This window comes from Haemaphysalis longicornis, unplaced genomic scaffold, assembly GCF_048455015.1.
Source record: "Haemaphysalis longicornis isolate Haplotype H1 unplaced genomic scaffold, Haemaphysalis longicornis Haplotype H1 scaffold_2, whole genome shotgun sequence".
Classification (NCBI taxonomy): domain Eukaryota; kingdom Metazoa; phylum Arthropoda; class Arachnida; order Ixodida; family Ixodidae; genus Haemaphysalis; species Haemaphysalis longicornis.
Genome location: NW_027526295.1, coordinates 247,812,118 through 247,824,620, shown reverse-complemented (window position 1 = coordinate 247,824,620; position 12,503 = coordinate 247,812,118). Strand labels below are relative to the sequence as shown.

Genomic DNA, 12,503 nt, shown 5'->3' with positions numbered 1-12,503 from the left:
TTATGTTTTTTTTTTATTCCGGTCCACCTTATTGTTGGAGGAGTCATACAAAATTAAACTTATCTTATCTTAATAAATTCCTCGTGTCATGCTTTCCTGCCCTTTTGCTTTACTTGTCTTCTATTTTGTCCTGGCTCTGCAAAAATAAAGGGTTTCAGTTTTCCAGACGTCTTCAATAATATTGATTGATTGATTGATTGATTGATTGATTGATTGATTGATTGATTGATTGATTGATTGATTGATTGATTGATTGATTGATTGATTGATTGATTGATTGATAACAAAAGAGACTTCATACCCCAAAACTAGACTCATTTTTTTCTAATACATATTCACTTTACAATATGTGCGCCAAACATTCCGCAGCAGTGTCGAGGCACACGTAGGATGATTCATTATTGAGGCGCCCCCTTCCATTCCTACCACGCTTTGCTTACAAGAAAACCCTTACTTTATTTTGCCGTAACCCTGGCGCAGTCGTTTCATGTTGTACGACTGAGCCCCACTGAACGAAATCAAAATCTACTGACACCGCCCGAGTATTCATAAACTGGCTAGAAATCAATACTGGGCATGCGCGTACATTTGTCGAGCGAAGCTGTAGATGGGTCTTCAATGAGTTTAGCCTTCATAAACAGGTGTCGACTCCGCAGGTGCGGTTTGAAATTACCGCGGCTCAACCTTTTATGCGGCCACGTGTTTCGCTCAGAGATTCTGGTTCCACCAGGGCTATAACACTCTTGTGGCTCCGTCGGTTTGTCGCTACAGCTATTCCGCTCGATTTACATGTAGCAGTCGTGCCGCAATTTTGACCATGCATGTGCTCCGCCAGCGCTGCAAGACTTTCACTGGCTTGCACGCATCCACATTCGTTAGTGAGCCCTCGGAGCTCGCCTGAGAAGTGAACTTTTGTTCCTGGGTACCCTACGCGGAATATAGAGGTTTTTCACCTGCTTGTTCATCTGTTTGTTTGCGTGTTTATTCGAGAAAGAATTCGGAGGATTAATAAAATTTTTCGAATTATTTCAAGGACAGCGAACATCCTTGTCCTCTACACATTCTCCACCTCACATTGAAGTTTAGAACACCCAGATACACGCACCTTACACACACAGCCCGTGCCCCCAGCACAGTCATACTCGTTAGCTTTTTTGAGAGCAAAGAAATCAGCTGCGCACCACACGGAGCACGCACTGCTGCCGATCTGAATTATTTACAGTTAGCTACAGAGGCCCCTAACAAAGGGGGGCACGCAGGTGGTCGTGCGAACCCAATCAGAACGAGCCCGCCTGGCAGCTGTCTGACGTAGCAGCTGGCCAAAGCTTCGCACAGCAGGATGCGAGCGCTCACATGCAGAATCCGCCCGTCACCTCGAAGGCGGCGCCGGTAACGTAAGAGCTGTTCGGGAAGCACAGAAAAGCAATGGTCTCGGCCACTTCCTCGGGCTGGCCAAACCGCCCTAAGGGAGTGCTGGCTGCCAAGAGCTTCTCCGCGCTTTCATCACTCAGTGCCATGGTCATCGGCGTACGTGTACCTCCCGGAAGGACGGCATTACAACGGATGCCATGCGGGCCCAACTCCTGTGCCGCTGTTTTGGTGAGGGCGACCACGGCCCCTTTGGAGGCTGCGTACGCTCCAAAGGTGGTCATTCCCGTCTTGGCCACGATGCTGGCGACGTTTACGATGACTCCATTCGGCACGGCCGATGCGATCATGCTTCTTGCGGCCTCCCGCGTCATAAGGAACGTGCCCTGTGGGGAAAACACAGCGTGCGTATACGTGGTCACCATGCATACGACAATATGGACCACACAAATATCAATGCCCGAGGATGAATGGCTCAAAGAGTACAGTGGAATCACCCCAGCCGGACTGGATAGCTTTCCTCTAATGCACACACCAATCAAATGGCTGATTTATCATTAGAAATTCCTTTAAATCACGCTAAATAATTGCGGTTGTTCTTACCCATTCTCTGTTAAAGACAAAAAACTGGTACCCTTGTTCCTTGATACCGAAACTTATATTTGCATCCTCTTTTTAAAAACTTTAGCGGGAAACCATAGTCCCTTCTTTTGGAAGTTCCTATACCGGCCAGGATAATCTGAGCGTTTAATATTAATTAGGCGCATCGAAATGACTTAAGTTCAACTGCAGCCCTGCGTATGCTTTAGCACACTTTTAGCAGTCAGAAAAAAAACACATCATGGGGGTCGACGTGGTTCCCGAACAGAGGTGGTGACAACATAATGACTCCTAGCATCGCTAAACACTCAGTGTGGCAATAAAGGAAAGTACTGTTGCTAAGAAATATGACGTACCTCCAACTCTCGTACGTGTCGCCTAAATTTCAAGTACCCCTCCCTCTTTAGCACTACCTTGATGTTTCGACATATGCATACTAAGTGGCGCCGCATGTCCGAAGGGAAGCTCGGAGAAATATTGCAACATGGCGTGTAACCAAGGAGGTGTATAAATACAACCCCAAAATTTACTTAAACCGAACTTAACTTCTTGTTTTTCCTGAACAGCCGTAATGTTATGCGAAAAGCCAACTTTCAACCGCGGCCCTTGCGGAGAAGTCAAATAAACAGATTTGCCTTGCGGTAAAAGGTAAAGTCGCTTTTTTTGCATTGTCACCGATTAGGGGGAAAAAGAAAAAAGGGCGAGAGAGTTTTATGGGGGGCACTGGGAAGCTTTCAAATACCCCCTGGTCATCTTTTAGGACTCCCTGTTCTCATTTCGGATCCACTCATCAAGGTTGTGCTTTCTGAAATACACGCTTTATACACGCTTTATTTTTTAGTAACATGGTTTAATCTAATGTCAAGCTGCTGATACAGAAGCAACTTTTCTGCTTACTCTCAGGGAATTCAAGTCTAAAATAATCTTTTCGTCAGTATTTGCTTCTTGTCCGTCAAGCCAGGCTTTGAAAGGTGAGTTAAATTGCATATCCATCGGCCCTGAGAAAAAAAGCTAGTAATGGTCCATGACAAATCAAAGAGCTGTCTTTAAAAGTATCATGATTGGCCTGTCCTGTGTAAAGGGCACCCAGGGAGTGGGCATGCATGAAAACCCACCGAGATAAAGAGGGGAAAAAATTGAACAAAGAAACAGAAATGTGAAGTGCGCGCCAGGAACGCACCAATGAACGAACGCCGCGCCTAAACACGGAGGCATCATGGCCAGATATGGTAGCGCACTGGTCAGCCAATCAGAGAATGCCGCGCAGGAGACAAGTGGCGTGATGACCATATATGGACACGAAAAGGCAAGGAGCCAATCAGAGTGTGGCGGGATCAAGCCCGGAGGGGTTAAAAGCGGGGCTCACAAGTGCACGGAACCAGGAGGCGGGGGGAGCACGTGAGGAACGAGCCAGGGGGACGCGGCGAGGCCACCGACCATGCCATTCGAGCCTGGGCAGAAGCGGGCCGACTTCTCATCGGCTGCAGCGTCCTGGGCGCTCCACCAACCTGTGTTTTGGTGGCCCCAGTGGCATCGGTCGGGCACCAGCTGTTCAGCGTCCACGCTCCGTCGACTTTCGCTTCGACGGCTCTGAAGGGCTACGTTCGTGCGAGACATACCTGGGACCTCCAGCGGCAGAGGCTACCAGGGGGTAGCCACTGAGGAAACACGTCTGCCGTCCAAGGAACGACCGCGCGCATCGAATGCCGGCATCAACAAGAAACGACGACGGCTAGCACAGAGTCGCGGTCACGCAAGGGTGCGACACGTCAGTGACGACGACCGTGGTACGCCAGTCCAATAGGGACAAAGGGATTAGGACACAACTAGGGACTAGTTGTTATAGAGAGAGTACTAGACACACGGTGATTAATTAGTAACATAAGGACAGGGGTCCTTGGATTGGACTGTATATGAACTTTGTTGCAGAGACTTCTGGGTTTTGATTAGAATTCTATTTTGGGATTTTTAGTTATGGGTTTGAGTGTTTATCATTTGTGTGTAGTTGAGTTCATGAGTGGTTTGATTTAGGGTTCTCCAGGTGTGTGTATTAAATGTGTGTGCTGTTAAACCCGTCAACGGCTTTCCTGCGTCCATCTCTCTCAGCTAGTCAAGAGAACCTCACCATCCGTCACGTAACATGGCCAAAGAGGCGTCGCAGCAACGTCAGCAAGTCGCAATACAGTACTGCTGTAGAAAGAAGTAGATCCAGGTTCATAAGTCAACCATTTAAATCACATTTCCTGAACAAATATATCTTTTCGAAAGCAGTGAAATTGGTTGGCTCGACACTGGTAACAATGACAACTCCACTTGAGGAGGTAGAAAGGACGGAAAGGCCGGGGGGTTAACCAGGTTCTAGAGCTAGGTTTGCTACCCAAGCACTGGGGAAGTGGGGTTCAGGGGATAAAAGAGAGGGCGGGAGAAGAGGAGGAAAGTTGCTTCAGAGGTTATGGTAAGAACGACATAGTTCAGGAAATCACCTTAACGTTGGTTTGCATAACTTTGTCGAAGTCTTCATCCGTCGTGTCGACAAGGAGAGACTTCCGGGCTATGCCGGCGCTGTTCACCACGATGCTGACAGGCAGCGATTCGGCCTCCTTGATATTGGCAAAAAGGTGCCCCACAGACTCAGTGGATCCCACGTCCAACCATACAGATGTGTGGCACGATGGGCCTGCAAAGAGCCGTATTCTTTCAAGCCCATGCATAGCTTAATCAAGAGGATATGTAAAGTTCACTACACAGGCCCCATTAAAAAGTTGTGGCATACACAATTATTTCAGCTCTGTACACGATTACATGCACTGGATTTCTCACAAAATTTCAAGTATATATATCTAGTGTTTGAGCCACGAAGAGGCACACGTGAACTGTAGCATAATGCTTGGCAGTATATCGCCTTATTCACAAATTCCTAAATGTGCGTATCGACAATGCCATATGGCAAACGCCGCAAGTAGTGCTTACACCGATGAACTATAGGCGTCACCAAAATAAGCTAAACATGCCTGCATCAATTATGTCCAAGCAGCTTCCTTGGCTTTTCTTGTGACTCCGCGATATTGTTCAACGTTGTCGCATAAGGCGGATATCCGTTGGTTTGGCGATGTATTGTTGTATTTCTTTTTGCGCGTTTCTTGGGGCCTCCCCCAAGGGCGGTGGAAGTGGAGTTCAGAGTCTCGCAACGAATAGCACACGGCGGGTGTTAGTGCAAAAATGTTGATGCGTACAGCCAATGCGCACTTGGGGCTGACCTTAGGCTCTACTGAGGGTTTGCGATGGTGAAGAAGGGTCTTGATCGAGAATCGCTCGAGCCGACAACTACCGGGCGGTTTAATGGTTTAATGATGATGATGCGTTCTCGGGAAGCGCTGCTCCGTCGGCATCGTCTCGGCTGCATGGTCCCTCTGTCGAAAGTTCGTTCATACGCTTGTCGTCGTCGCCATCGTCGCTCCTTGGCGTTAAGTCACGTGACAATATTTTGTTCGACAGAGATTGCAGTCAAGCTCGGGGCAGATTGTATTTATATATTTATACATATTTACATATTTACACATATTTACACATAGACTTATATGTGTAGCAAAGGTGATCGAAGTACTCTCGGCTGGGTCAATCCGGAGTGTTAATATTAGGGGCGGGACGTGAATGAATAACTGCTATAGGCACAGCAAAACATAAATGTCATAAAAATTGTATATTTAACTGCGAACCCGCACATTCGGCAGTTGGTTGTAACGCGGCCAGTGCTGTAACATGAAACTAATATTTTTAGTGTCTTGCACCAAATTTCCACATCAATTAAATAAAGTTCTCATTCTCCGATCAAAGGTATGTCGTAGTAGGTGGAGCACAGGTTAATATATATGCGACTCCACGCTTTCTGTATGTGCTTTGGTGGGCTGTAATTTCCACACGTTGACACACAGTTTGATTCGCAGGCATCTTTTAAGTGCAGAGCACTTTAGGCGCTCGCCTTGTCGCCGTAGCTCGCTCGCTGGACCCAAGTGGAGCAACAGGGCGTCCTGTTGTAGCGTTGTCGTCGCGGCGTACCCCAGAGGCTTCGAAAGCCAAGCGGTTTATATAGTCGTAAGCGTTCCAAACTCGTGAACCGCTGGCGCTTCTCCTACGTCTCCCCATTGTTTAGCGCTAAGAAAACTATAGATACACTTGAGGCAAAATATACGTAATTAACCGGCAGCGTCCGCGTTCATTCAGTTAGGAACGCTCGTTGGGTTGGTTTTTACGATAGTAAGCGAAAAAAGCGGCCGCGCAATAAAAAAAATGGCGCGTTCGAAAAGATGCCGAAAGTTAGTTAGTTGAAGCTTTTATTTGAAAGGAAGGCCATAGCCAATGAGGGGGTGGTTAGGATTGGGATGGGAAGGGCGATATATAGAATATGATCAATTTCAGTTCTTAGTTCGCACTTCACAGTTCACACTTAGTTCACACTCAGTTCACATTTCACACTTAATTCGCATTTCAAACTTATTCACACTTCACAGTTTTTGAGTCAGTGTGACGGATTAGGCGTCACCCTGCTAGACGACTCGCGCCAGACCACTCTTAATTGCGAAGCTAGCAAGCTCCGAAAGAAGTTCACCGCGGTCTATGTTGTCTGATATATCAGAGAAGGTAAACGGGGTGTGACGTGATAGGAGCTGAGTTCGATGCTTTTGGAAGTATACGCGTGACCAAATAAGATGGTGTAAATCAGATTTTAAGCCCATATTGCAATAAGGGCAATGTTCCCGTCCTTCAGGTCTACGGGTCCATTTCTGAATTATATGTGGAGTGTACGCAGCGTCAGCACAAAACTTATTTATGAACACTTCAGCCGCTCTCGGTTGCGTGCCGACATTGAAGAGGTAGCCTGTCGGGGAGGCCATCCGGTGTTCCTGTTGTCGTGCCTTCTTAAGTCGGAGCAGGAGGAGAGCTGGGGGCGTGGAAGAGGACAGCGAGGAGTTCGGTGGAGAGGAACGAGCGATGCTCTCCTGCGCTGCCTCGTGGGCAGCCCGATTTCCTGTGTTCGTGTCCTCATGGCCTGGCGTCCAGTCAATTCGGCCTTGTACACCCTGTCCTCTGAGGAGTTCCATTTGCAGCAAAATAGAGTTCACTATTGGGTTGGATGAGAAAGGCTTCCGGAGTTCTTGTACAGCCTCAAACGAATCTGTGAGGATACGCACGTGTCCAGGGGGTCGGGTGTCGAGATCGTAACATAGATGACTAAGGGCATTATTTATAGCGTACAATTCACCTTCCAGACTGGTGGCATTATTATAGTCGAGTGCAAAGCTGCCATTTAAAGATGTTTGTTCCGGGCATATCCATGCAGTGCCAACAGTACTCGGTGTAATGCTTGCATCTGTGAAAATGTCCACTTCCCCTTTGAGTTTGGTGTCCTGTAGGTGCCGAATTCGCCGTTTTCTTGCATGGCACTTGGTTTGTGGTATCGCTCTGGAACTGTATCCTAGGACATTGTCTGTGAACGTCCAAGGCGCCAACGCAGTCGGTAGAGGCACTTCCGGTGGAGGTTTCTGGGCGTCCCATGCCATAAGTTCAATGCCCTGTCTTGTGAGGCTGCGTTTAGCCTCATCCTGACATCGCGTACCTTGCATAATAGTGTCTATTGGAGGGATGGGGACAGCACGCTCGAGGGCGTCGATTTGGGTGTGTTTTGGAAGGCCGGTGATTGCTCTCAGAGTAGCTCTATGTAGAGTACGAAGAGTTTTAAGGTTTGTCTTATTAAGTTCATAAATGGGAGCGCCATATGTCATTGTGCCAATTGCGACAGCTCAAGCCATGGAGAGGCATGCACGTTGATTTGCTCCGCCGTACTTATTGGACAAACGAACAATAAGTGCAAACATCTGTTTCCATTTTTGTCTTAATTGTGACAACCAGGCCTTGGGACTGCCACTGCTACAGAGGGGGAGGCCAAGGAGCCGAACTGATCCTCTCGCTGCCTTTATGACCCTTCCGCCGATATGCAGAATGGCATCCTCTGTGTGCGCGTTTTCTTTGGAGTTTGTCACAACCAGAAGCTCGGTTTTCTCCGGGGCTAGTTCAAGGCCTAGATCGGGTAAAACATCCTCGAGTGTGTTCACCGCAGCTTGTAGTTCTGTAATCATGTCCTGCTTAGTGTGATAGTCACTGCCTTCAGTCCAAATAGTAATATCGTCGGCGTATATTACGAACCGAGTCGAAGTTTCTTTCTCCAATTCCTTTGCGAGCTGAGCCATAACTATGTTAAAAAGTACGGGGCCCAGTACAGATCCCTGTGGGACTCCCCTCTTGTTGTAGTATATATTTGCTGCCCATCCGGGTAGTGAGCCACAGAGCTGAACCGGCCGATTTTTGAGGAAGCTGCGTATCCAGTTTTGTGCGCGTACACTGGGGAACGCCTGGCCGCCTGGTCGACTCTGTCAAAGGCCTTGCGGAGGTCGACAGTGAGGACATAGTCTGGAAGATCACGGCGATTCGCTTGTCGGTTGATTACTCTTCTAAGTAGCCAGAGGCAGTCATGCGTACCAAGGTTCGGTCGGAATCCTGTTTGTGCAGGATGAAACCAAGCCTTCACATGTTCGAGGTAATATTGCATTCGGTTGTTTATTAGTCGTTCCATCAACTTACACAGCGTAGGGGTAAGAGAGATCGGTCGCAGGTTGGTTACTTCTGAGGGGTCTTTGCCAAGCTTTGGGATGAGATTGATCAAAGTATGCTTGAGGGTTTCCGGGATATCCCCCGATTGCCAGGAGTCGTTAATTAAACTGAGCGGATGTTCAAGTTGCGGTTAATCCAAGTTGCGGATATGCTGCCAAGTTATGCCGTCATGGCCTGGTGCCGATTTCGTTTTGCTTTGCCGTATTGCAGCCTGAAGTTCCGCGGGCGTGAAAGGAGTGTCCAGAGAAGGGCCCGGGTTATTTACCGTAATTTGAGGTAAATAATCAGTGGGAGTAGAAGTAGCTGATGGGAAGAAGGTTGTAATGATGCTTTTTTCTACGTGGTCCGGAGGCGCACTAAGCGTTAGAGTGGCGAGAAGCGGCGACCGTTTCTTTCCCTTTCCAGCCATGCTTCTATAGATGCCCCAAAGCCGAGAGAGGCCTCGCTCTTTCCCCATTTGGTAGCACAGTTCCTGCCAGTTGTCATATGCAAGCTGCTTCTGATAATCCCGAATAATTTTAAATTGCTTGCGAAGTTTTATCAGGTCGCAGTGTCGTTTGCCAAGTTGTCGGTATCTGCATGTGAGGTCATTAGCTCTTCTCCATAAGTTGGCAAGGTGACCATCAAGCGCCGGTGTGTCTTCAGAGCAGGTGACCGCTTCCTGCGACATCTCTGCTGCAGACCGGATTATCTGAACGGAGGACGTAAAATCTGTAGGCATCTCCGATGATTCATTTAGTATTGCACGGAAGCTGTTCCAGTTGGTGACTTGTAAAGTTTTATTTGGAATTTTCCGTCGCCCTTTGAGCGTAATCGCAATAGGAAAATGGTCGCTGCCCCACGTGGTATCGTATATTTTCCACCCTGATGCTACTCCATGAGACGCGAAGGTGAGGTCAGGTGTCGTGTCTCGTTGTGAGGGGTGTGCTCCAACTCGAGTAGCCACCGTGAGGTCGTTCAAGAGAGCGAGGTTGTTCATAGACGTAACTTCTTCGACTTCACGACCCCGCTTGTTTGGATCAGTGTACCCCCAAGCTGTGTTTCTAGCATTGAAATCACCTCCTATCACGATAGGGACATTAGGATACCGATTTATGACATCCGTCAGCCATTGGAATGAAGGTTGAAATGCAGAACCGTTAACTGGTGCGTAGTACACTGATACCACCAGTATCGGTTTCCCGGATGGAAGACGAGCATGCACTTATATCACCTCATGTCGCTTTGAAGTAAGGCTCCAGCCGCGCAAGAAAAAAATTACGCGTTCGAATTGACGGAAATCAGCTCCAACCATCGAAATTAAAGCAAGCACAAAAAGAACTGAACTCCCGCTGGCGCAGTTTCAGGCAGGGGGCGCACGAGCACTGCGAAGGCGGGGAATTTGAATTACATGGGGATAACGGCGGTTAATGGGGCAGAGACCATTATGGCGAATCACTGCTCTGCACTTCCGACATCTTTCACTTTGGGTTGAACGGCTTTACTTTTTGAAACTCTTGCGTGTCATGCCGATACCGTCCACTGTCAGGGCCGGCTGTAGTAGAAGTCGGTGGAAACCAGCGATCATAAGTAGCTTTGATACGAATACCTTTACTGCGTAAGCATCTTCTGCCTAGTATTACTGAAGGACACTGCCTGGTATTTGCGCGCAATGCCCGAGGTTAACAAATTTGATCGTTATTGGAGTGCAAATGGAGATAATTTGTCGAAGGAAATTTTGAAACACAGGTAAACGAATGGAAGAAAGCTGAAAATTATCTAACAAAAAAAAGTCTAACACGCGGTCATCGCCCGACTAAGAAAAAAATAATTTAAAAAAGACAATATGGAACCACAAAAAAAATTTCAAAGTCCCCGGAAAGTGTAACGCCTTATATCCCACAAAAAGCATAATTCGCCAACAGGATGGCAAGTTGGGCTAGTTGGTGCTGATTCATCTCGAAAACAGGCGCGGAAAGACGTAGACTAAAAAGAGAAATACACAGGACGACGCGCTAACTAGCAACTGGCAACATTTATTAGGAAACAGAAATATATAGGGCGACCAACCGACATAATTCACTGATTAAGGCTTATACATAATTCACTGATTAAGACCTATACATAGATTATCAAATAAAAGTTTCCCCCGACATAAAAGTGCAACCCATGATATGCTATTACCGCACGTGTCGTTCCAGAAACGCCAACTCTGCTTCTTGCAGACTGACTGAAGATTTACTCACGCACATTGACCCCTCCCGGCTGATATTCTAAGCTTCTATCATCTCCCTTTCTGCCTTGCCCCTGTGCCTAAACAACACGGTTGTTTTTTCGAACATGGGTTTGCACCCCCCCTGTACCTTGCACTCTTTACAGTGCGAAGCCAGGTGCGTGGAAGGCCTGCCCGCCAGCGAACTGTGGTGCTCCCGCAGTCGTATGTTCAGGCATCTATCTGCCTGTTTGCCCGATGTAGGCCTTGCCACAAGGTAGCGGCAGTCGATACACCACTGATTGGGTGCAAGCAACAAATTGCTTGCCGTGTTTCACGTGGCAGCCTTTTTTGTGCCGCCCCGGCGTATCAATGCGTCTGCCAATGGCAGAGCACATCTGGCCAACTTTCTTCTCGACAGAAAACACAACGTTCACGCCGTATCGGGAACCCACTCTCTTCATGCCATGAGAGAGCCAATGAACATACGGGATATTTGCCACTCGTTTTCTTTCTTGTGGAGCAGGTTCTGAAACAACCGTGTCATTAGCTTGCTTGATGGCACGCCTGATTTTTTCGCACGTGGCTGCAATAGCGCCATCCGGAAACCCCGCCTCCTTAAGTCTTTTAACTTGGCAATCAAAACTAATGCCCATCAAGTGCGTGCACGACTTGTCGAGTGCTGATGTCGCCAGTTGCTAGTTAGCGCGTCGTCCTGTGTATTTCTCTTCTTAGTCTACGTCTTTCCGCGCCTTTTTTCGAGATAATTCGCCAAGACATTTTATTTGTATAATAGGGTAAGTAAAGATTATAGCGAATTTTTTTTTTTAAAACACAATACAAGCAAACCAAGCCAAGGTCTTATAAACCCTACGCAAACAATAATGAATGAAATAGCCTGGTTTAGCTGCCTATAGTCGAACTGGTCTATTAAAAAAGTCTCAATAAAGACAAGCGGCATAACATTACTTATGCATTAGTCGACAATTAGTAGAATTTCGGTACGATTTTTAGCGCATATTGTTAGAACTGCGTAAAAAACGACAAGGAAAACCAGGATATTGACATCATTTCGGTATATACTATGCGTCGTTGTGTATCTCTACGGCAGCCGTAATAACGCTGTTGCGGAAAAACTGCTACAGCAATAACCCACCTGGCAGCGACCGAGCCACCTCCGTGGCGGCGTCCAGATTTATGTCAGCGACGACGACCTTGGCTCCCTGTGCGGCGAGAGCGTGGCATGTGGCCTTGCCGATGCCGCTCGCACCGCCGGTCACCACAGCTAACCGACCGCTCAGAGACATTCTGCCCGATGCTGGATGCTGCAGTCGTGGTCAAAGCCGGATCTTTACGCGCTGTGTCGCGTCCTTCTGAAGTACAGTGATCTATAGAATAGGGGTAGTATGCACAGAAGCCCGGCCTGTGTGAAGCCGCAGCTGTCAACAAGGGTGGCCGCTTGCGGTGGCACTGCTGTCGTAAACATGGTAGGGACGCTACAAACTAGCTTGCGCGTACGTAGTCGCATAGCCTCTCAGGGAAACTCCGCACGCATTACCAAACAACTGGGCCGGCTTATGCGGCTGTACAATTTAATATTGTGAGTAAAAAGTGGCGCGGATGCGCATTCGGTGGAAGGCTCACACGAGTGAATGCGGGGTGAAGAGTGCAGCGCGTG

At 47.9% G+C, this 12,503-nt stretch overlaps 1 protein-coding gene across 1 annotated transcript; it reads right to left on the bottom strand.

Moving 5' to 3' along the window:
• Positions 1 to 114: 114 nt before the first annotated feature.
• On the bottom strand, positions 115 to 12,190 carry LOC144170341 ((3R)-3-hydroxyacyl-CoA dehydrogenase-like). The gene is made up of 3 exons (XM_077700083.1): positions 11,982 to 12,190; positions 4,452 to 4,645; positions 115 to 1,754 (listed from the first exon to the last, which is right to left on the bottom strand). The coding sequence occupies exons 1-3, from the start codon at positions 12,130 to 12,132 to the stop codon at positions 1,350 to 1,352; spliced, it is 750 nt and encodes a 249-aa protein (XP_077556209.1). The 5' UTR covers positions 12,133 to 12,190; the 3' UTR covers positions 115 to 1,349.
• Between the last annotated feature and the right edge of the window lie 313 nt (positions 12,191 to 12,503).

What these genes read in the sequence shown, in the direction of transcription:
- LOC144170341 (XM_077700083.1), bottom strand. Translation starts at nt 12,132, where the DNA reads ATGTCTCTGAGCGGTCGGTTAGCTGTGGTGACCGGCGGTGCGAGCGGC. An exon ending in GGTGGCTCGGTCGCTGCCAG is followed by an intron (nt 4,646 to 11,981) that starts GTGGGTTATTGC and finishes GGCTCTTTGCAG; the next exon opens with GCCCATCGTGCCACACATCT. An exon ending in TTATGCAAACCAACGTTAAG is followed by an intron (nt 1,755 to 4,451) that starts GTGATTTCCTGA and finishes TTTTCCCCACAG; the next exon opens with GGCACGTTCCTTATGACGCG.